Source organism: Brassica napus, chromosome A3 (assembly GCF_020379485.1).
Source record: "Brassica napus cultivar Da-Ae chromosome A3, Da-Ae, whole genome shotgun sequence".
NCBI lineage: Eukaryota > Viridiplantae > Streptophyta > Magnoliopsida > Brassicales > Brassicaceae > Brassica > Brassica napus.
The window spans coordinates 329628-352414 of NC_063436.1; the positions used below are offsets into that span (position 1 = coordinate 329628).

Below are 22787 nucleotides of genomic sequence, written 5' to 3' on the forward strand. Positions count from 1 at the left end.
ACATATCAATATTCAAAACAGATCATTTGAATATTATACATTTTTTCAATACAAACCAAAATCCTATATCCTACACCATATATCATATACATATTTGAATATATTTTTTCCATTTATAATGTCATTTTATACATAATATTAATATGGCAATTACGAGTGTTCAAGAAAATTTTAAAAACTATATTAAAATTAATTTGCAAATCAGTTTTCGATTAATAAATGAAAAACAAACAAATCCGCGCTTTCTAAGCGCGGGTCAAAATCTAGTAAATTCTTATAAAGATGGGTCCTACAGTAGGATTCCTACTTCACGTGGTTACGGGCCCCACCGCCACGTAAGCTTACTGGTTGATAGCTTCTCGTAAAATCTCTTGTAATCTCCTCTCAACCAATCATAAGCAGAAGCCCACGTGGGATAATCGGACCCATCACGAGCCCACTGTTACAAGTCAGCACCCAGCAGCTGATACAAGCAGGTAATCAGCACTCCCTTTAGATGAAGGATAATATATTTTATTACTTAAAATATTAGTGAATATGTAATATCTCGTGTAATATTGATTTATACGGTATAGTTTTTCATTTGATCAAAAAAAAGAAACGGTATAGTTTTTCTTTTTTTTCTAAATACTATATGATATGCTGTTTCTATTTTCTAAAATTGTATTCTTCTTCTAATTAACAATTATCTTTTTTGAAAAAAGGAGTGCTGATTCCATTAACAATTATCGCGTTGTATAAACACAACTAGCCGATTAATAAACATGTTAACTGTAACGAAAATAAAAATAATAACATTTTATTTAGCAAAAAATAACATTTATATGTTGATTTGGTTTTTAAGTATCTGTAATCAATTATTACACAAATAAAACAAGCCCTGTCCATTTTAGGTTAACTCCAGGACTATATACTGAAAATTATTTCATCTAGACATTTTGTCTTATATATATTTTAAGGTGCATTTCTCTTTTTCTGTTCTTGTAGTGTTGTCACATGCCTTTCTTCTCCCTTTCGTCATCATCTCTCTACTTGCTCCTCTATATAACAAACTACTCTTTAAATCAATATCATATCATGGGTGATCATAGCAGCTCACAAGCATCTTACATCCATTTGGTACCGATTTAATCATACTTGTTTTGTAGTTTTTCTTCTTGAGTCAATCTCTGATCTTGATGCTGATCATATGATGATGATATATATATGGTCTTCATTCGTCATCATACTATATAAATTGTGTTTATGAGATGCAGGTGCATCATTTGATAGAAGAATGCATAGTCTTCAACATGGGAAAAAAAGAGTGTATGGATGCTCTGTTCAAGCATGCTAATATCAACCCTATCATCACTTCCACGGGTACATACACACGCATATATATATATACACATAAATGCACACACACAAGACACATGAATACAATATATGGAACTGGTAAATATATATTAGTATATAGTGGGTAATTGATTAATTTTACAGTGTGGAAGGAGCTAGAGAAAGAGAACAAAGAGTTCTTCGAGGCATACGAGAGACGAAGAAAAGAAATACCGACCGAGAAAGAGACAGCTCGAAGAATCCGAGATTTGCTTTCACGAACTAAAATCTAAGATCACAATACCTACTTGCTTATGCGTACACATGTATGCATGTATATGTATGAATGTATGAATAAACCGAATTCTATAATATACTCAATGGGGGAAGTGATGATTATGTACTGTAATTTCCAGTAAGGAATGAATAATTTTTTTAATGGGGAAAATGGCATTTTCATTTATTTATTTTTTGCTAGTGATATTTTCATCTAAAGCACCTGTTTCCTCTACAATAAAGGGAGGTGGAGGGGAACATCTGGTGGTATGATCTATAAGTGAGAGCTTCTTTTAAGAATGATATACCGATTTATTTGCATATATAACTAATTAGATCGTGACGATAGGGTGTTTATTATTAAGTTTATGATTTTCTGTATTTATATTTATATTTAAATATGTGATTTCTGCAGTAAAACATATATAACGTAATTTATAAATAATTAAGATACATAAAATATAAGCAAAAGCAATATAATACTATATGATTTGCATACAGAGATTTCATTTCCATTTGTGTTTATTGCTTATGAATATAGTCAAACTTTCTATCTATATATATATAGTTGAAACTTTCTCTATGAATGCATGTATAAAATGAAAGAAAAAAGGATATAATATATATGATTTCATTTGTATGCAAAGATTTCATCTCCGTTTATCTTATTATTTCTGAATCACTTTTATATAATTTTGTTACTATTTGAGATCAAACACTGCGGTAGAAAGAATTGTGTAATTTATAATCGATTATAGATATAGTTATCAGACTTAAATCACAATTAACTTCGGACTTGGTTCTATATATCACGCATGACTCATTCATTCACGGTTAACAATAGTTTGACTATTAGTCAATTAACTATTATTCTATTACCAATACCACCATCCACTTTCTAAAAAATATATATATACCACCATCCTCGATCATTAAGTTTTTTTTAGAGTTTCACTGTATCAAATTTGCGATGAAACTCTATAGTTTTGTCATTTGTGCACCTCGACAATAATTAGGTTGAACCGTGTTTAATTAAAAAACAATGCTGGGAAGAAAACTGTTGGAAATACATCAAATGTCGAAAAAACCACGTGGAAGGCACGTGGGAATGTTCGTCATTACATAGGATTGCGTGTTAGGATTTGGTGATGACGTTAAAAAAACTATTGTGGCTTCTTCTTTTTGTTGGTGTAAGAGTAGTATTCTATTCTCTACTGTTCTCCAAATTCAGATCCGGTGTTTTCAGTTTATTGACGGGATCATTCTTTATTATTATTATATAATTTTTATTGCTTAAAAATAAACAATATATAGTGAAGGTTACATCGATATTATGTATTAAGTTGTATTTTCAAAGGAAGACATTATGAAATTTTGTCAGAAGCTCGTGAGTTTAAGTATACATGAACAATTAACTACGACATTGTTCACTTTAGAGAACTGCAAACTAGTATCCCAAGCTAATTAAGAAGCTGAATCAGGTATTATACCAAACACACTTAACAGAACTAGTAAACATTTTTTTTTGTAACACAACTAGTAAACATCTATACTCTGTAAAGTCAAAGAATATTGGCTTGCAGAACTCATGATTAGAAGTTAACTCACATATCAAACCAAATTGAACGATACTAGTTCATTTTGTTGATCTCGGACCTCTGCTTTACAAGACATTTTCTCACGATATATAGTATGGAATAAAGGATTTTTCCAAATTTAAAAGGACAAACAAGTACTTAAATGTGAAAGTCAGTAAATCTTGTTTCTTCAAAATAGATCTGGCAAATTTATAGTGATCCGCAAACGAAATTTAAATGTTAGAAAGCAAACAAGAAGAAGAGAAACCACCTTTTTTTCTTAACATTTAGGGCATCTGCATCAATGAACCTTTAAGGGAGTCATAATTTTAACTTTTTTTTTTTTTTTTTCGTTTGATTTTTTCTAAAAAAAAAAAATAAAAAAAATAATAATCGGACCAATCGCGGGCCGCCACGTGGCGTGGGGCCCGCGTTACAGGGGTGAACTCGTATCAGTGGAGAGAGCTCACACGAGCTGGGTTCATAATTTGTGGATTATTATAATAGTTTTTTTTTTTGGAATTGTGTGAACTTTATACTTAACCCCTTAACCCCTTGATGCGGGTGCTCTTATGCCCAAAAAAAAGAGAGAAAGAGATGTCAACAACAACACAACGATAAAAAAGGTTTAAAACGACAGCGTACTTTGGAAATACCAATGAATAGGCAATGTAATGTAGTTCCAAGCTCTTTGGCATGCATTTTCAAATACTATTATATTTTTGTTTTGTTATTCAAAAAATGGTTCCGACGGTCCAGTTTATTTGCGTAACCTTCGCGTATACTTATTCTAACGTTAACGTCTCTGTTTTAGTCAATCTTAGTGGTATTCATTAATATGGAGGAATCAAAACAAAAGTTCGTAACCACAAGTTCACGAGTACAAGACGAAGATAAGAGTTTATAAATGAAAAGAAAAATCAACAAATGATGGGGATTTTGTCTCTTTGTTATTCATTTTTATGAGTTTTGTGTTTGTATTTGAGTAATGCTGATATTGGTGGTAACCTAAAGAGGAATAATCTTTTTAGGTTATTAGAATGGAAACTAATTAGTTGAACCTAATCATCAAAAAGCACCGAATAAAAACAATTTGAAAATTTTGTTTTCTTTGTAAAGGTATAAGAATGGAAACTATTTAGTTAAACCTAATCATAAAAAAAAACTGATGATGATATGTTGTAGTATTAATTGATGTCTCTCTCGGTCGATGATATTTCATTTGATACATAATTTCTAATTTTATTCAATTTTTTTAAGAGAATTTCAGTGAATAATTTTTTTGAAACTCTCAAAAGTCAAAGGTACCTTTCACTACTCCTAGGCTCGGGCATTCGGGGTCCCAATCGGGTTTCGGTTTTATCCAATCGGGTTTCGGTTTTTCGGGTTTATCAAAATCAGCCCCATTCGGATTATATGAAAGTTCGGTTCGGGACCGGTTCGGGTTCTATCGGGTTCGGGTCGGGGTTAGTAAATCTTCAAAGAACCGGTACAACCCAATATATTTTCGGGTTCGGGTCCCAATCGGTTTTTCGGTTTAAAAGTACTTGATTTTTACCTATTTTATAACCAAAACATGACTAAAATCGGTTCTTTAGTTTTAAAATATCTGATTTGTACCTATTTTGTAACCAAAACTTAAGTAAAATCGATTCAAAAATAAGGAACATAAAAGAAAACTAAATAAATAAAAACATAAAACGAAAACCAAGTTCTCATGAAATGAGAAACATTGTTTAACGAAAACAAAATCAAAATCTAAATACTTCAAGATTCAACGGCCATCTTTATCCATCAACCTTCATGTAATAGAACCAACAACCTTCATGTAATAGATAAGTATTTTAGATGTTCAATATTTCTTAGTGTATTTTGGATACATATTAGGAATTGAGATCATGTTTGGTACAAGATCTTTTCGAGGTTTTGAATGTTTCGGGTTCTATCGGATATCCATTTAGATTCGGGTTCGGTTCGGATAATACTCATAACCCGAAATACCACAAAACAAGACCCATTCGGTATTTACGTCGGGTTCGGATCGGTTCGGATTCATTTTTATCGGATCGGATTCGGTTCGGTTTTTCGGGTTCGGTTTATTTGCCCAGCCCTAACTACTCCTCTCATGATCCTTATAAGCCCATTAATATTATAAAGCCCATTAGTTATGTAAAACTCATAATATAATTAGATGAGAAAAGCCCAATAATAACTTGATGCATGTCCAGTCCCTTCCTCATCGCTGGCGTTGAAGGTCTCTCCGGCTCTAGCGACTATGGCGTCTCTGCAGCCACCGTGGACTAGAGTTTCTAAACCATCTCTCTGATGTACATAGTTTCAAGATTCTGGAGCTTAAATGATCAGAGATCCATGCTAGGACCAGCTATTGGTAGCTCAATTTCGCGATTTTGATCACGCAAATTAAGGTTGAAGTAGTTAGGATTTGTCAAGAGTTAGCGACGAGCTTAGAGATTATGTTTGATCATAAATTTACGAAGAAGCTTCATCAAAAGTTTCAGACGCACATAGAAAGATCGAAACTTTTATTATTAGCGACGGCGATTACATAGTCTTGCGTTTCTGCATAATTGCAGTACAAAGATTCAGAACAAAGTCTCGGTCTTGCTCGCAACATTTGGTGGCTTCACTGGTTGAGAATAGAGGAAACTGTTAGTAGTTTCTGCTGGAGGAGCTCTACGTGAAGTCTGGAACAGACCCTTAGCTTTGCGTGCAGTATTTGGTGTCTTCACAGGTACAACATGGAGCAAACGTTTAGTTGTCGGAGGAGCTTTATGTGCAGTCTGGAACATACCCTTGGTTTTGCTTTGAGTATTTGGTGGCTTCACAGGCACAACATGAAGCAAACGCTTAGTGGTTTCTCCCGGCGGAGCTCCATGTGGATTATCTGAGATCCCTGGAAAAGGTCCGGACCAGTACAGACCCTTGATTTTGCACGGAAGGCTAGTCTTGGTTGCTGCATGATGGGCACTAGCGAAGAGGAGGAGACTAAATGATATCACGAGAGCTAAAGAGAATTTTGCCATTGCTAGCGAGTTTGGAAACTGTGATATTTTGTTGATATGGGTTCAGGGTTTATATAGACTGTAAAAAACCTCATCTTCTGTTGAAAAAGGAATAGTAGTTGAAGTTTCACAGTCTCGGATAACAAGAATCACAGCTACTGTTCAAAGTTTAAACACAAAAACAGGCCAACTCATTAAAAACTTGTGGTTAAAGAAGCGTGTCACTGTCTCTAGTTACTTTCTATTTTACACTGGCTACGCTATTATTTGTTAGAGTAGTTGGTGTGTAGATTATGCAGACTTTGGAAAGAAGCTCTAAACCTTTATTTCATTCTGAATCCTGCAGAGAAGCCTTATCTTCTGTTCAAAAAGGAATAGTAGTTGAGGTTTCACAGTCTTGGATGATAAGAATCACAGCTACTGTTCACACACAAACACATGCCATATCCCTAAAGACTTGTGGCTAAAGATTAGTGTGCTGTTCAAAGTTAAACACAAACACAGGCTAAATCTCCAATATGTGTTAATCTATGCCCAGTTCAGCCCATTCATTTTAGTAAGCCCATTAGTCTCAGAATAAAAAGCCCAAACCAAAACGACACCGTTTTAGCACTCTTCAACAGTATATTTTTCATTTGCTTTAGTACAGTGTCTTCTTCTCCCCCATCTTTTAATCTCATCGCCGTCGTTAGGGTTTTTATCCTCGGAGCCTAAACCATGGCGTCTCTCGCCAAATTCCACTACTCTGACCAACCATTCCACCTCAAGCTCAACAACGGTCAGAGAAGCTTTCAACCAAAACCTACTTCATACCGAATCCTCCAGAAGCCTCCTCCCTCTCGCGCCATTAGAGCTTCTGCATCTTCACCTAAACCCTCTTTCCTCAAATCAACCTGCGTTACTCTCACCACAGCCGCCGCTCTCTTCTCCGCCTCCCTACACCTCTCCGCCAAACCCGCCGCCGCAACCCCCATCGCACCTCCTCCACCGTCATCCACAGAATCAATCGAATCGGACCAAGAATCATCCCTCGAGAAGCACCTCGCCACCAACCCAAACGACTCGGAAGCTCTCCAATCCCTAATGAAAATCAAACTCCAATCCAAAAACCTCGACCAAGCGTTAGAGATTCTCAACCGCCTGATCTCTCTCGATCCCGAGGAGCAGGAGTGGCGGATCCTGAAAGCTCAGGTGCAAACCTACGGCGGCGATTTCGACTCCGCCACGAAAGGATTCGAGGAGATTCTCGCCAAGGATCCGCTCCGCGTCGAGGCTTACCACGGCCTCGTGATGGCCTACTCCGAATCGGAATCAAAACTCTCGGAGCTCGAGGGGAGAATCGGCGAAGCGATCGAGAGGTGCAAGAGGGAGGACAAGAAGAAGGATTTTCGCGATTTTATGCTTTTGATTGCGCAGATTAGGGTTATGGAAGGGAACCCGAGCGAGGCGCTAAGGGTTTATGAGGAGCTGGTGAAGGATGAGCCGAGGGACTTTAGGCCGTATCTGTGTCAGGGTTTGATTTATACGTTGTTGAAGAAGAAGGACGAGGCGGAGAAGCAGTTTGAGCAGTTTAGGAGGTTGGTTCCTGAGAATCATCCGTATAAAGAGTATTTTGATTCTAATATGCTTAATACCAACAAGCTTTTCGCTAAGAGTTAAGGTGAGGAGAGGCTTTGAGATTTTGAGTTTTGTTGGATGATTTAGTTATGTTTGGGTTGTAGTTTGTACTTCATCACTCAAAAATTGTCATCATCGAGTTGAAAGACTACATCTTTTGTTATTGGATGATTCAAAGTATATACTTCTTCACACATAGTTTTTATAAACGTAGAAGAAAACAGAACTAAAGCCATAAACAAGATAGCAACAACTTAAAGCCCATGATACAAAAAGTCTGTGATCATGATTCTGTAAAATGGACACTGTGTTTGTCATATGTCCATTCAATGTAGCACCAATTCAGGTAGAGAAACACAATTGCAAATGATGTAAAAAGAAAAGAAAGTTCAGCATAAGGACTTAATTTTTTTCCGATCATAAATTCAGAGTATAAACCATCAAAGAGATGATTAAGAGCTAGAAGTAATAAAAAAATAACGACCACAGTGGGAGTCGAACCCACGACCTTTTGATCCGAAGTCAAACGCGCTAATCCACTGCGCTATGCGGTCTGGTTGACAACTTTATCTCAATCTCTGTAAAGTCTCTTGTCTATTAACTTATTGAGTGTGTGCGTCTTCATGTTTGGCGTGCATAAGGATCGTGGCACCATACTGTCCATGTAAAAATGGACTAATAGGATAGGATATGGCTCGCGGACGCAGTCAGAGACAGAGAGTTACGGTGATAGAAATAGTATGGAACTGTGGATTACTTGTGTAGCTTTTGAATGCTACGTTGCAAGTAAAAAAGAGTTATGGATGTGGTGAACAAATATGAAGATCGTATGCAACTAGAAGTTTGAAAAAATTAGCTTACGTTAAGAAGATTGCAGTCTACAAATTTTCTTGGTTATAATCATCAAGACTATGTCAAACTATACACAAAATATAATCGAGAATATGTCAAAGTCAAAATAAAACAACAAAAACTTCAAAACTTTGACCTAGAGTTAACGTCGACATTAACTGAGATTGCTATATATAACCGCCATTATTCATTACTTGATATCCAAACAACTTGCCGACCAAAAAAAAGCAAAGGACAAGGCAACTAGTAGCGAGAAATGACGAGATCACCCTTTTTCGCCGCTGTCATCTCGCTACTCCTCGCCACTCTCGCGGTGGCGGAGATTAAGTCCATCACCATCTCCGATGATTCTCGGCCATTGATTCTCTTGCAGACATTCGGGTTTACTCAGACCGGTCATGTAACCATCTCCGTATTGTATTCTTCGAGTCAGGACTCGTCGAGGACAGGGTTCTACCTTGTAGAACAAGAATCGGTTCTCCTAGTAGACATCGAGCTCCAGCAAAACTCTAGCTTCTGCGTCCTCGATTCACACTACGTCCACCATTTCGATCAATCATATCAAGTAACGTCCCCTGGATATTACTCTCTCTTCTTTGCTAACTGCGCACCGGGGACTAAGGTTTCCATGAAGTTCAAAACTGAGATGTACAATCTTGATCCAAACGGGTCAAAGGATTACTTACCAGCCGGGTCAACCCAACTACCCGGTTTGTTATTCGTCTTCTCCCTCTGCTATTTGACGTTCTTTGGTCTCTGGGTCTATTTATGCTACAACAAGAAGCAAATGATTCACATTTTAGTGGCGGCTCTGCTTATAATGAAATCCCTTAGTCTTATTTGTGGCGCGGAGGTTAAACACTACGTGAAAACCACAGGCACGCCTCACGGCTGGAACATTCCTTTCTACGTTTTCCAGTTCCTCGGAAACGTTTTGCTCTTCATGGTGATTGTTCTAGTTGGAACAGGTTGGTCGTTCTTGAAACCGAAGATACGAGGAAAGGAGAAAACGTTGTTGGCGATGGTGATTCCGTTTGAGGTTGTATCCACCATTGCTTCGGTTGTGATTGGAGAGACTGGACCATATGTCCAAAACTGGTTAATTTGGACCTACATCATCTTTTTTGCTGAGGTATCTTGCTGGGTCGCCATGAGATTGGTAATAGTTTGGTGGATGTGTTCTTTAAGAAAGACATCGAGGAAAACAGTCAAGAACTTAGGCACCTCACCATTTTTTGGGAAATTCTACAATTTGGTTTTTGTGTATCTGCTTTTCACAAGGGTTGCAATTGGTGTGTTTATGTTGAATGAGACTGCTGATTATAAGTATCAGTGGGAGAGCAATGTAGCTGGGGAGATTGCAAGTCTTGCGTTTTATGCATTGATGTGTTATTATATGTTCAGGCCAATAGAAAGGAATGGATTTTCTGATGTTGAAGATGAAAAAGAAGAAGAAGAATTGCTACAGATCTTTGACCTAGAGGAAGATCAAGTTTGAGCTATGAAGCAATTTTAAACTACTGTTTTAGTTTTTTATATACTTGTAATAAGGAACTTAGATGTGTCTCTTGTACAGTACCTTAAGGCTTGCTTGTTAGTATGATGTATTTGTGTTTGTGTATTATCTGATGAAAATATATGCATGTTCGTGTTTTCTTTTGTGTGCTGATAATACGAACACTCTGGAAAACAATGTATTTTCCTTCTTTTTTTTTTGATCAAACAAAGCATTGCATTACTTAAAGGGGGTTCTACACTCCAATAGTGGAGTGAGTTACAGACATAGCAAGTGCTGATTTTGCCACAGAATCAGCCTCAGAGTTGAAGTTTTGCGAAATAAAATCAAAGGTGATAACATCAAAGAAAGACATAAAGTGATAGATATCAAACATGATACCGAACAGTTCAGGTTGATACCATCCCTTCTTCAAGAGCTTGATCAGAGATAAGAAATCGGATAGAACCGCCAGGATCGGACGTTTGAATAAACGACTAGAGAAACCGCTCGATGGACAGCAATGGCTTCTGCCATTAAAGCTGATGATACATGACTGTGTGCTTCAGAGATGTTGGAGACGTATGGTGTCCTCATACTGAGGTAATATTCTTCTGATTTTCTTCACATCCAATCTGTTAGTCAGAGGGCATAATAGCTCACTAACTTTCAAAGAGTTACTGTCCAAGCTAGGTGGCCCTATCGGTTGCATTGGCCGCTGAAAGGAGAGCCAAGGGTCGTCCCATAAACGTATAGTGTCGCCATTGCCCACTGCCCAGCTGAGGCCTTTCCGAAGTATGTCTCTCCCGGCTAGGACACTTCTCCATCCGTGTGAGGCCGTTTCTGGTGATGGACAGTCCAAAAAGGAACAGTTGCGCGCGTACTTCCCCATGAGGACCCGAGCCAGTAGGGACTGTGGTTCTTTTATTAGTCTCCAGCCGATCTTCGCAAGCAAAGCATCGTTAAAAGTTTCTATGTCTCGGAATCCAAGACCTCCTGCGTACTTCGGCATTGCCATCGTATCCCATGAAACCCAACACATCTTCTTCTTCTCCGGATTAGCGTCCCACCAGAATCGGGTAAGCAGTGACTGTATCTGCTTACATAAGGATATAGGCAGCTTGAAGCATGACATAGCATGGCACGGCATCGCGGAGAGGACCGACTTGAGCATAACTTGTTTACCGGCTCCGGAGAGAAACTTCGCAAAAATATCTCGCTTCCGGCGTCCAAATTGCTCGGGCAACCCGAGATATTTTCCTATCCCTCCTTTCGTGTAGATCTCCAAGGTTTCCTTTACCCGGGCTCGAACACAAACAGGTGTTTTGGCCGAGAAAGTGATAGCTGACTTCAATGTATTTTCCTTTGTGGTCGACATGTATCTATAAAACAAAACTAAAAGAAATGACAAAAAACTCCCATCACAATTTGGGATTTATTCTCATTTTGTATAACCTAGCGAACTCCTGTTTTTTTACATCACCTAGCGAACTCCTTAGAGCATCAGCATCAGCAAACCCCCTCTTGGGGTTCATCCTTTTAATTTTTTATTATTAAATTTTTTTCTTTTTCTTTTTGATTTTAAAAAAAAAAAAAAAATTAGATCAATCGCGGGCCGCCACGACACGTGGGGCCCGCGCTACAGTGATGAACTTTAGAGCATCCGCAATGGTGTTACTCAAGAAGGAGTCCTTAGAAAAAGTATATTTTGATTTTTTAAGTATTATTTTTTTTTTCTTTTTTAAATAAAAAAAATAAATATCAACCAATCGTGAGTCGCCACATATCGTTGGAATCCGCAAATAGTACAAGGATTCACTAAGAAATAGTCTTTATTTTGGAATTTTAAAGATTCTTAACTTTTGGTGGGGTCTATCGATTATTTAATTATTTTTTCTCTAAGGATTCTCTCTTAAGGATTCCCATTGCGGGTGCTCTTAGGAGAGAAGGGTTCAGCCTAGAGAACTTTAAGAGAGAGAGGTTCATATGATTAAATTATTTTATTATTTTTTTTTTTGATTTCTGTGTGAACTCCTCCTATAAACCTTCAATGCAGATGCTCTTAAATGTGAATTAGGGATTTTAGAGTACGTGGAAACTTATGCAATGTTTACGATGATTACACTTGCGACATAGTAATAAATTAAGGAAGAAGAAAAGAGTTGAATAATATATAGGCACACGCCATATTGTGTGGTTGATTAGTCTTGGAGCTTCTTTTTTTTTTTGTCACGAAAATGATTAACTTGAAAGAAGATTTGGGCCCAAAACGCTGGCCCAATACAAAGAGAGCTGGGCCTGAAGGTTTGGTTTACGTCAATCTTGTTTGTTGTTTCTTCCTTTTGCAGAGTTTATATATCAAAATATATAACAGTCTAAGAAAAACATGGCAAATCTTATAGATAACACTAAAAAATATAATAGAAGTAAAACATAAGGAAAAAATATCCACAATATTATTTATTAGATCCAAAATATTAAATATCCAAAACTACATCACAATCTAGATAATTTTCGTCTTCTTTTATGTTTTCATCTTCAAATACTATATGGCAAGCATTAACTATACAAAATTCTTTTTTTTTATTATTTGAATGAGTTCTAACATTTTTTCAAAAAAAATGCAATATAGTTTTAATTACATGTAGTAGCTTTTACAGGCTACATTGCAAGTAAAAAAAAGGTTAGGAATGTGGTAAACAGGGTAAACAAATATAAAAACCATCTGCAACTGTTGAATCATGAAGTTTGTAAAAGATTAGCTTAGCTTAAGAAGATTGCAGACTACAAATCTGTGAGATTAGAAGAAAAAGAATCATCGACTATGCCGAAGTAAAGTTCAATCAAACAGAAAAAAGACTATTCAAATAAGAAAAATCAAAACATTGACTAAGAGTCAACGTCTACGTCAACGAAACGAAGATTTATATATGTAGCCTCGGGAGCCTCCATTATTCGTTACTTCAAACCCCAAACAACAAGCAGTAACGAGAGCCAGAAATGATGAAATTATCCTTTTTGGCTGCTATCATCTTGCTACTCCTCGCGATGGCTTTTGTGTATCTGCCGAGATTATCCTTTTTCGCAGCTACCAACTTGCTACTCCTCGTAACTCTCGCTGTCGCCGTGGCTGTGGCTTTTGTGTATCTGCTTTTCGCGAGGTTCTGTGCGTTTTGTCAATTGATGTTTAATTATTTGTTCAAGTCAATGGTGGACATGAAAGAAGAAGAAGGATTGGTTAAGGAATTTATAAGTGAGGAGGAAGAAGAGAAAGAAAGAGAAGGATTTGAAAAGGAATTTATAAGTGAAGAAGAAGAAGAAGAAGATGATGATGATGATGATGGTGAAGTTGTAGAATTTGTTAAGGAGTTGGGGTCGTTATTTTTTATGTAAAATTCCTCATGCAGAAGGCATCCTCCCCCTTTTCTGTAAAAAACTATACATACTCTCGTATACTTTAACCATAGGGCTTGTTCGTTAGTAAGAATGCCCCTTTATCATTTGCAGCTGAATTTGTGTATTATCTGTTAAAAATATAAACTTGTTTGTAAGTTTTTTTTGTGCTAATCATACAAACAATTCAGAATTTATTTTCAGTTTGTATAATAAAATTTTCAACATACTATCATATTTTTCTCAAAATTAGATGATATATAAAAATAATATATTTCTCTGGAATAAAAGAAGAAATAAAAATTTTATTTTATAAAAAAAACATATGGGAGCAAAATCCTATTATACTTTAAATTTTTTTTCCAAAGATATAGGATGGGTCGAGATTGTCTAACCTAGCTAACTCTTATAAAGTGGTCTAGGTCCCTTAGAGCGTGGAAATTTATGCAATGATTATAATGATCAGACTTGCAAGCAAGTAGTGAATTAACAAAAAAAAGGTTGAATAACATATAAGCAGACGCCATATTGTCTTGTTGATGAGCGTTGGAGCTTAAGCATCATAAATAGATCATGCGTTCTTTGGTGTATGGCAATGGTTTTCTTACCTTTGCATGTAGTATCCAAAAAAAATGTTTTGCTACTATCTCTGCTTCTTTTTTTGCTTCATCCAGACATTTTATCAGGAAATTATTTATTTGGGAGTTTGAAACTTTCTGATATTGTACAAATGAAGCAACATGCTTGTCCATCTATCAAAATCGATATTATATATGTGTGTGTATATATATATAATGTATAACAAACTAAAGGAAAATACCTATCTTATGTGTTAATTTTTTGAATTTCAGGAAATAAATTCAGGCCCGGGTCATCCAACGTTGTAGAAAAGTCTCAATACACGACAAAAAGTTATCCGTGTTTTTTTTATTTTGTGTGTGGTCGTGATTATGTATGGTTCTCTAATCAATCATAGCAGGCGTAGGCGTTACATGAGTTCTGGTAATTAAGTCCTTGGTTATTAAATCCCAAAATTGTCCCACTAAACTACCCATCCATCATGCAGTAAATTACACTTAAACAACCTTCGTTTAAGTGTAATTAACATGCGAAATATATTTTATATTATTATTATTTGTATATTTTTTTTGTGTAGGCTAGATCTTCTAGTTCACTAATTTGGTTTGTCAAAAGACGGCCTATTGACTCATCATACGATTCTAAACACGACAGTTGCACGAAAAAAAAAACACGACGATGCCAATTAATTAAGTGGGACACATCTTTTTAAATGAATGAATACTTTACCTCATATTATTCAGAGTCGACATTTTAAAAACGATGCTCTGAATGAGTTGAACTATATATTAATTCTGCAGAAGAAAAGGAACCAACATGCTACTTTTTATATTAAAATGAAACCTGTTACAATTGGTTTTATAGCGTTCAATCTTGAAACACAAATATACGTACTGATCATCTACATTAATTATATAGTAATTAAATTTGAAATACTTAAAATCTGTTTTTGGCTATACGATTCTTCTTTTACTAGTGTTGAACAACTTTAATTACATAGTTACAAAAAAAAAAAAACAACTTTAATTACACCTTTCGTGAATCCAAGGGCATCCGATGCTGGAATTCCCCGCCTAATAGTTTTTCAATGACAGAGTTTTGGCACAAAAGCTCCAAAATGTTCTTGATAAATAACCTGTATATATTTATATTGAAATTCTAACCTATTTTTAGTATGTTTTCCTAATATATATCATAACGTTTTGGAAAATTATGCAAATGATAAAAGGAACCTCAATATCGTCACAAGTTAATATACTTTTCCGTGGTTTATTATGAAAAACATTGTGAACATAACTTTCGTTTCCAGACATGTTAGAAGATTTTGACATTTAAATTAAATCATTAATCCGTCGTTTTTTTCGTTCTTTAAAATTCTGAAGTATATCAAAAAAACATTTACTCATACATGAAAGATCATCTATATTACTACTATATATACTACGAAATCTTTATACAAAACAAAATAAAAAGAATATAAAAGAGGAAGGAAGAAACCAAACGAGAGATCCTAAAAAGCAAAGAGAAAAAAAAATTCAAATTTTAATTAAAGTTTAAGGTATTGACTTTAACTAATTTGGATCAACAACATCTATGGTCGCAGCACAAGACAGTAACCTTCGAAAGAACCTGAACATAACAGAACAAGCTTGTTCTCTCTTCGTCCTTCTAATTCTCCTCTTATCACGAAGGCGGCGCGGTTTCGCCTTCTCAACGATGACGTCACTTTCATCCTTACTTCCCCTCATGCACGACACGGTTTCCTTAACCCTCCCTAGACAAGACGTCCGCGTCGCTGGCGGCAAGCTAGTATCCTCGTCTTCCCGAGAGAACGTGTAGCTCCGGAGATACATCTGGCGGCAAGATATGCTATCCACTACACGTGCCGCAGGTACGCCGCCTCCACGTCGAACGGAGCGGACGAACTCGGCGTCCGACTCAGGCCACTTATAGAGGTTCACGTAGGTGGTGCGAACCGGCACACGAGTGTCACGTGCATCGTCGATGCAGCTAGAGATGCATACTGAGTTCATGTGCCTCTAGTGATGAACTGATGATATTGCTTTTTTTTCTTCTTCGGGTGATTCTGTATTGTGTATTAGTGTATCAGTGTATGTGTAATACACAAGAGTGTTTTTCTTCTTTAAGTGAGAAACGTGGAGGAATAAGTGAAGCTTCAATATAAAGAAAATGTTGAAAGAGGATGATTAGGGAGGGGATATTATTTAACTTTGATAGAAGAGATGTGAAAAAGAATACATCTGACAATTAGTAGTGGGGGGTGGCAATGAATGTCTTTTTGTTTGCTTTATAATAAAAGAGTAATTAGGTGGGTTGTTATGATTTGGTGTGATTGAAATGTACAATGGCTGTATTTACCTGCTAAAAAATGATCAAGCTATTGGCACAAGTGAAATGGTAAGAGTAAAATAATGACTACAACGATTACACAATATTTTTAAACTTTTAATTATGTACATCTTTTCATCTTTTTACGTGTATGTTTTTTCTTAGCTGTTCTAAACATTTTGAATTGAAATCATACAAAGTGATATTAAGAATGATTCGTCAAAGCTCTGATGATATAAAATCAAACATTTTTAGACTTTAGAGCATGATTAATAATGAGTATTTAGGGTGAAGTTTTTAGAGAAATATAATAAACAGTTTCTTAATTTTTAAATAAAAAAAATTAAGAATCAGATCTTAAATACGTACATACTTTATTACTGGCCTCATTAGCCTTTCAGAACGATTTAATGGGCCATTTGAAATCAACTTAAGAAAATATTCATTTTCCCTTATTTTTCTGAATAAAAATCTAATAAGACACGTATGACGTAATGCTTTTATCTTTGTCCGAAAAAGGAAAATATATAAATACGTAACCTTGAATCTGCACCGTTGATTTTGCATAAGCGAATAGTGACCGTCAGATTGTTTCCTCTCTTTAATGTCTGTCCCGAGAGTAGGAAGATGCGGATGGATTAGCTCCTCAGTTTTGATTTGATAAAAAGAAAGGCGAAAGTCAAAAGCGCGGGCGACCTTTCTCTGATCTGAAGGTAAATGCATTCCATCTTGTGTTCGATTGCTTCTCCTCAATCTTCTAGATCGATCGACGGTTGTGATGGTTGCTTGTCTCTCGTGTCTGTGAATTGTTAATTTCGAATTTGGGTATAATAAAGGTTATAACTTTTGATGTCAGATTCACAAAGTTGAACAATTCACAGATTCGTAAATTCAATTGGACTTCTTGTCACTATGATTCAATCATACAAGAACTTTGTCTCATGATTAACTAAGTGATTGATTGTTTTGTTTTTGTTTTTGTATGTAAATAGATTAAAAGATGCCTCGTTATGAAGATCGTCACGGAAGCACAAGACTCTATGTTGGCCACTTGTCCTCCCGAACTCGGACTCGTGATGTTGAACGTCTCTTTAGCAAATATGGAAGGTGAGCTTGAGAAAACATTTTACTTTTGTCTTTATTTCGTTTCTATGCTTTTTATCTCAAAACATTATCTAATCTATGAAGCTACTGATAGTGTTGAAATAAAGGGTAAGCCTTGTTTTACAATGTACAATGTGGAACAAAGCTAGCATTTTTCGGATACTGCATATTTATTAACCATTCAGTCTTCTTCCCGCTTGTGTTATGGGTTTACAACCAAACCTTTCCAAGATCATATACAATAATAGGTGTAGAATTATATTAATATAAGTAATGTTGTTGAAGGTTTTCTTGGCTATTTGCCTGACTTTGGAGGTTGTTATGGTGAGAGAGAGAGAGAGAGAGGGTGGATAGTCTTTGATGCTGTTTAATGGGGGCTTTTTGGCGCTTCTCTCTGTTTTTGTTTGTGTGTTGATTTGGTGAAAACTGGCAACAAAATCTCTGGTGTTTTGTTCCGACTGTGATGGTGACTGATGAAGTAGTCAAAATAATGATGATGCCTGGCCTTACACTGTTTCTGCCAAAACAATTTCCGCAGAGTACGAGATGTTGATATGAAGCGTGACTTTGCCTTTGTCGTAAGTAGTTCCTTCAAAGGCTAGTTACAATGTATATGATAACGACCATGATTGTATCCTTTGTTTGGTCTTTTCTCTGTTTCTCTCTCACCTTTTGATAACCAGGATTTTAGCGACCCCCGAGATGCTGATGATGCAAGGTACCGCTTAGACGGAAGGGACGTTGATGGAAGCCGCATCGTTGTTGAATTTGCCAAAGGGGTAAAATATACTTTAATTCATATGATTTCTTTATCACGATTACAAAACAAGTTCTTAAAAAGTTATCTTTGTCATATATATATATATAGACACCGCGTGGTTCTGGTTCTGGCTATGGTTCTCGTGAGATATCTTCAAGCAGAGGAGGACCTCCTCCTCCAGGAAGTGGACGCTGCTTCAACTGTGGTCTTGATGGACACTGGGCTAGAGATTGCACTGCTGGTGACTGGAAGAACAAATGTTATCGATGTGGCGATAGAGGTCACATTGAGAGGAACTGCAAGAACAGTCCCAAGAAGCTCAAGCGGGACCAAAGTTACTCCAGATCACCAGTTAGGTCTCGGTCACCTCCTCGTCCTAGTAGAAGAAACCGCAGCAGAAGCAAAAGCCCAAGCTACAGGTTAATTTTTTTTCTCATCACATTTAACTTCACTATTAGCTCTCTTGATTCACTTTTGTTTCAATCTGGTTCATAGTCGCTCAAGATCCCCGGTTAGGACTGAAAAGGCTCGGACTCCTGAACCAGCTGCGAGGAGCAGGAGCCCTGAACCAACGGTTGTTAACTCTCCTCCACTCAAGGATATAAACCATAGCCTAAGTCCTAACGAAAAGAGCCCAGTGCCTGAGAAGAACGGTCAAAGCCCTAAAGGTCAAGAGAACGGCAATGGAACCAATGGACAAGACCACAGTCCTAGAGACGAACCTAGTCCCTGAGACGTGTTCACAATGAGTAAAGAAACTCTTCAAAACAATTTTATGAACTTGCATTTCTTATAAGACTTGTTATGAATTTATTGTTGTTTTGTGTTTGGAGACTTCACGTTCTCTGACTTCCTCTGTTCTTTTCTCCTCTTAAAAAAAATTATTACATTTCATGTATTACTATTACTTTTTTTTTTTGAAACACAAGTTAGTTCATGTATTACTATTACATCTTCACAAATTAGTTCTAAAAATCATGTACAAACCAACCGGCTCAAGGACATGTCATATGACAGGTTCAAGTCCAAGTTCATCTTCAGGTTCATCATTTTCCTCAAACAGCTTCATGAACTTGGCTTTGATCTCTCCTCTTTGAATGCCTAAACATAAAAACTCCTCCAACCAAAACTAGAGTTGAATCAGGGTCTGGTAATCGGCTTGTCATTGGGCTTGGGGTTGAATCAGGGTCTGGTGATAATTATTATAAGGATGTTTTTTTCTTCAAGTGTGTAAAAATGAAGTCGTATGCCGATTGAAATCATGTAAGATGATGTTTACATATACTTCTCAAACCAAAAAAAAAAAATGAATAACTAAAAACTCAGTAGGGTCACCGGAGATATATGCACTGAGATATTTCACAAAATAATAAAAACATCGTCCACTTGGTATAAATATGTAGCCGTCAATAAACTTTATTAATTTGATCAAGCAATTGACTAGAGTTATCATTGTCATATGTCTCATGTGCATCTATTCCTTCTTTAAAAATCAAGAATTCCTCATATAATTTTAGGGCTGAGCGATAAAGATTCTATTGCAATAACTAAATGTACAAAATGATATTATTTAAAAGTGCAGAAAACGAGGATGATGGGTAGAGCACCCACAACCACAGCTCCTTAACAATAAATCCTTAACAATAAATTATTATAATAATATGTAGGGCCCAAATATTTAAGAATTTGTGCTACAATTGTCTCTTGAAGTCCCAATTTAAGGATTTCTTTTCTGACAGCCTCTTCACTGTGCGCGGGCTCCACCGCCGCGTGGGAGCCCGCGATTGGCCAATCTTTTTATTTTTTTATTTTTTTTTAAATTTGGATGAAAAAAAAAGAAAAAAAATAAAATATTCTAAAAATTGTTGTTAAGGATTTGTTTTTAAGGATTTATGGTTGTGGATGCTCTAAGTTGCTAGATGAGATGATAAATCTAATCTTATAAAAGTACAAAGTCAAAGTGATAATAGTACGTCTAGATACAGTTGCAAAGAAATGAGCTAGATAACAAAATGAAAATCCAATATTGTAAAATTTAGTCTGATTGTAATAGGAAAAATATAGTAAAGTACTACGACAATACGAAGAACACTATTTACTAGATAGATAGCGTTGTGATAAAATGTCAAGGTTTGGTTCGACCAGACAATATGGGACCTTCACAATGTCTGTCTCATGTTTCCTGCATGCCATGCATTCTATTTACTCTTTCGTTCTCTACGTGCCCACGTCTCCACTTTTCATTTTCTTATTACTGATTGCTCAAGCTTGTGGTACGATGCAATCACATATAATTAGTGTTTAAGATTCTTTCTTCTACAGGTAGGTTCAGTTAGCTGAATACTATATGGTAAGCTAGGTTTCTCGAAAGATGAGATGCACTTAAAAACTCGTTTAAACTATATTCTCCAAATTAAATGAATAATTTCAGAAACATTTGCAAAATATGGCAGACAGTGTCGAATCGAGGCATTCAGTTTTCTTACTATTTGGTCTTTTAACTAGAAAATCGAATAATACTTAGTTGGTAGACAAACGATCATGTATTTGAATCGATGCATGCAATATATGTTTTGTAAGAACAATGCGAGCCCAGGTAAAGCAAGCAAGGGCTTTAGGCTCCAAATTTTAAATTTGGGGGATCAATTACAAATAATTTCTTTAGTATAATGGTTGGAAGACTTATATATCTCCAAGAGGTGCTGAGTTCATATGTTTGAAATTTTGCTTTAGGCGTCCAGTTGTTCTGGACCAGCAATGTGCGAGCCCTGTTTTATCTCAGAAATTTACGTAGCTCTTTTATCAACCAGGCGAGTATGTTATTCATAGGCACTAATATTAGGTCTTTATATTTTGAACAAAAATAATAGTGATACGGAATTTATTTGCATGACTAATAGTATCAATTTCTACATGTAAAATAGTACACATTATTTTGTATAAGTTAAAAAGAAACTTACTACAATTAATGTAATAAGTAATAAAACGTTGTTCCTTGAAACTAGGTTTTTGGATATTTCATTTATCACTATACTTTTTTTTTTTTTGAACAAAATTTATCACTATACTAATATTGAGTCTAAAATAGTTTCTTTGAGAGGTTTCTGAGTTGTCCATTTATTGGATAGTTCATTTCGTACTACAGTAAATTCAAAGTAGCAGAAAGGGATAACTTAACCAATGTTGAATAAAACTAATGCTAAGCTCAATATAAACCCCAAGAAAAGAAAAGAAAAAACAAAGCGAAGTAAGAAGCTATAAGAGATAGACTGACATGCATCATGCATGCATGCTCCCTCAACCAAAAGACAAAACACATAGTGCAGCATCAATGGCCCAGTTGTCACCACAACTCTTTTTTTATTATATATAGCTAGGAACTTGTTTTATTTTATGGTTTATAATTGATTTATTATCTTGTTTAATCAAAACGAGCCTGAGTTTGCTTAATTTTGTAATAAGATAGGAATCAAGCTAAGGATAGATGGAGAGCAAATGATAAATACAATGTACTGTAATGATGCTTTCAAGTACTCTTCAATACCTTCCAAGGCCACATGTTCAATATTTAATCGGTCCAGATATATGAAAGTTATTTGATATGCTAAAGAGAAAATGTACCTGGACCATTTTCTATTTATATTAGACTAATCTACATGTGATTTTCTTACTCTTTGATTTTACTTTAGATCTACATATAGATCATCTAATTTCTTTTTACCAAATAATGCGCCAAGTCACACGATCTAGTCGACACCAAGTGATACGAGCTAGGCCAAACAATTAAAAAATATTGTGAATGATCGAATAGGAATAAGGAGGATGTAATATAAAAGTCATGAATTCAAACCTATCTTAATTGATTATGTACATGTTTTGGTTCATATCCGAAAAAAAATGATAGAACATAAAAGAAAAACTCATTGTCATTAAGAAAAATATAAACAAGTTTAAGTGAATGTTGTTGTCTACCAACTTGTTAAATTCCTTCATTTCGAAGCACAACAAAAAATATACATGATAACAACAAGTGTACCTACCATCACTATAATATATTAATTAACACACGTCAGTCCTTATGAAAGGTCAATGGAGGTCATGGAAGAAGAAGAAGAAGGGCCAATGCAAATTGGAAGTTAGGAAGAAGACCAAAAAAAATCCATCCTTTTTGGGAAATTCATTACAACCCCATAATCCATGAAATGAATCTCTATCTACATCTCAGTAGCAAAATCTTTAAAGTAAAAAAGAAGAGAAAATGGCAAAAGATGTAGGTGTTTAGACAGCTAAGAGTGTTCCTCAGTCGCCCCACAAAAAGTCATCTCTCCCCTCTCTTCAGTCTTTCTCAGCTCTCCAAAAATCTTCTTAAATGGTTCCAAGTTCACTGCTCCTAAAGGCCACGTCCTCTTCTCCCTCACACATGCATGATGCATCCTATGACCTTT

General features: G+C 35.9%; 5 protein-coding genes and 1 non-coding gene across 7 annotated transcripts; 4 read left to right on the plus strand and 2 right to left on the minus strand.

The window, feature by feature from the left end:
• Nucleotides 1–941: 941 nt before the first annotated feature.
• LOC106377105 lies at nt 942–1765 on the plus strand. The gene is made up of 3 exons (XM_013817278.3): nt 942–1119; nt 1257–1362; nt 1483–1765. The coding sequence occupies exons 1-3, from the start codon at nt 997–999 to the stop codon at nt 1608–1610; spliced, it is 357 nt and encodes a 118-aa protein (XP_013672732.2). The 5' UTR covers nt 942–996; the 3' UTR covers nt 1611–1765.
• Nucleotides 1766–6830: 5065 nt separating this feature from the next.
• Nucleotides 6831–7973, plus strand: LOC106428960 (protein SLOW GREEN 1, chloroplastic-like). The gene has a single exon (XM_013869705.3). The coding sequence runs from the start codon at nt 6911–6913 to the stop codon at nt 7850–7852; it is 942 nt and encodes a 313-aa protein (XP_013725159.2). The 5' UTR covers nt 6831–6910; the 3' UTR covers nt 7853–7973.
• Nucleotides 7974–8290: 317 nt separating this feature from the next.
• TRNAR-UCG lies at nt 8291–8364 on the minus strand. Its single transcript has one exon. It is a non-coding gene; the product is annotated as a tRNA-Arg (tRNA).
• Nucleotides 8365–8844: 480 nt separating this feature from the next.
• Nucleotides 8845–10315, plus strand: LOC106443012 (protein CANDIDATE G-PROTEIN COUPLED RECEPTOR 6-like). Its single transcript, XM_013884631.3, has one exon. It carries the CDS (start codon nt 8919–8921, stop codon nt 10158–10160), a length of 1242 nt encoding a protein of 413 aa, XP_013740085.2. The 5' UTR covers nt 8845–8918; the 3' UTR covers nt 10161–10315.
• Nucleotides 10316–15513: 5198 nt separating this feature from the next.
• On the minus strand, nt 15514–16816 carry LOC106443011. Its single transcript, XM_048768040.1, has one exon. The coding sequence runs from the start codon at nt 16160–16162 to the stop codon at nt 15701–15703; it is 462 nt and encodes a 153-aa protein (XP_048623997.1). The 5' UTR covers nt 16163–16816; the 3' UTR covers nt 15514–15700.
• Nucleotides 16817–16980: 164 nt separating this feature from the next.
• On the plus strand, nt 16981–19240 carry LOC106428946 (serine/arginine-rich splicing factor RS2Z33). Of its 2 annotated transcripts, none has more exons than XM_013869694.3 (6): nt 16981–17191; nt 17471–17585; nt 18121–18160; nt 18266–18361; nt 18451–18761; nt 18838–19240. In XM_013869694.3, the coding sequence occupies exons 2-6, from the start codon at nt 17479–17481 to the stop codon at nt 19073–19075; spliced, it is 792 nt and encodes a 263-aa protein (XP_013725148.1). In that variant the 5' UTR covers nt 16981–17191; nt 17471–17478; the 3' UTR covers nt 19076–19240. The 2 variants fall into 2 exon arrangements, with proteins under 2 accessions (XP_013725148.1, XP_013725153.1); XM_013869699.3 differs by having other exon boundaries at nt 17113–17191; nt 17868–18160.
• The last annotated feature ends 3547 nt before the right edge of the window (nt 19241–22787 follow it).

Bases quoted from the DNA above. Each gene is read 5' to 3' on its own strand.
- LOC106377105 (XM_013817278.3), top strand. From the start codon at position 997: ATGCCTTTCTTCTCCCTTTCGTCATCATCTCTCTACTTGCTCCTCTAT. The intron at 1,120-1,256 runs GTACCGATTTAA...TATGAGATGCAG, and splicing joins AAGCATCTTACATCCATTTG to GTGCATCATTTGATAGAAGA. The intron at 1,363-1,482 runs GTACATACACAC...TTAATTTTACAG, and splicing joins CCCTATCATCACTTCCACGG to TGTGGAAGGAGCTAGAGAAA.
- LOC106428960 (XM_013869705.3), top strand. From the start codon at position 6,911: ATGGCGTCTCTCGCCAAATTCCACTACTCTGACCAACCATTCCACCTC.
- LOC106443012 (XM_013884631.3), top strand. From the start codon at position 8,919: ATGACGAGATCACCCTTTTTCGCCGCTGTCATCTCGCTACTCCTCGCC.
- LOC106443011 (XM_048768040.1), bottom strand. From the start codon at position 16,162: ATGAACTCAGTATGCATCTCTAGCTGCATCGACGATGCACGTGACACT.
- LOC106428946 (XM_013869694.3), top strand. From the start codon at position 17,479: ATGCCTCGTTATGAAGATCGTCACGGAAGCACAAGACTCTATGTTGGC. The intron at 18,161-18,265 runs GTAAGTAGTTCC...TTTGATAACCAG, and splicing joins AGCGTGACTTTGCCTTTGTC to GATTTTAGCGACCCCCGAGA. The intron at 18,762-18,837 runs GTTAATTTTTTT...TCTGGTTCATAG, and splicing joins AGCAAAAGCCCAAGCTACAG to TCGCTCAAGATCCCCGGTTA.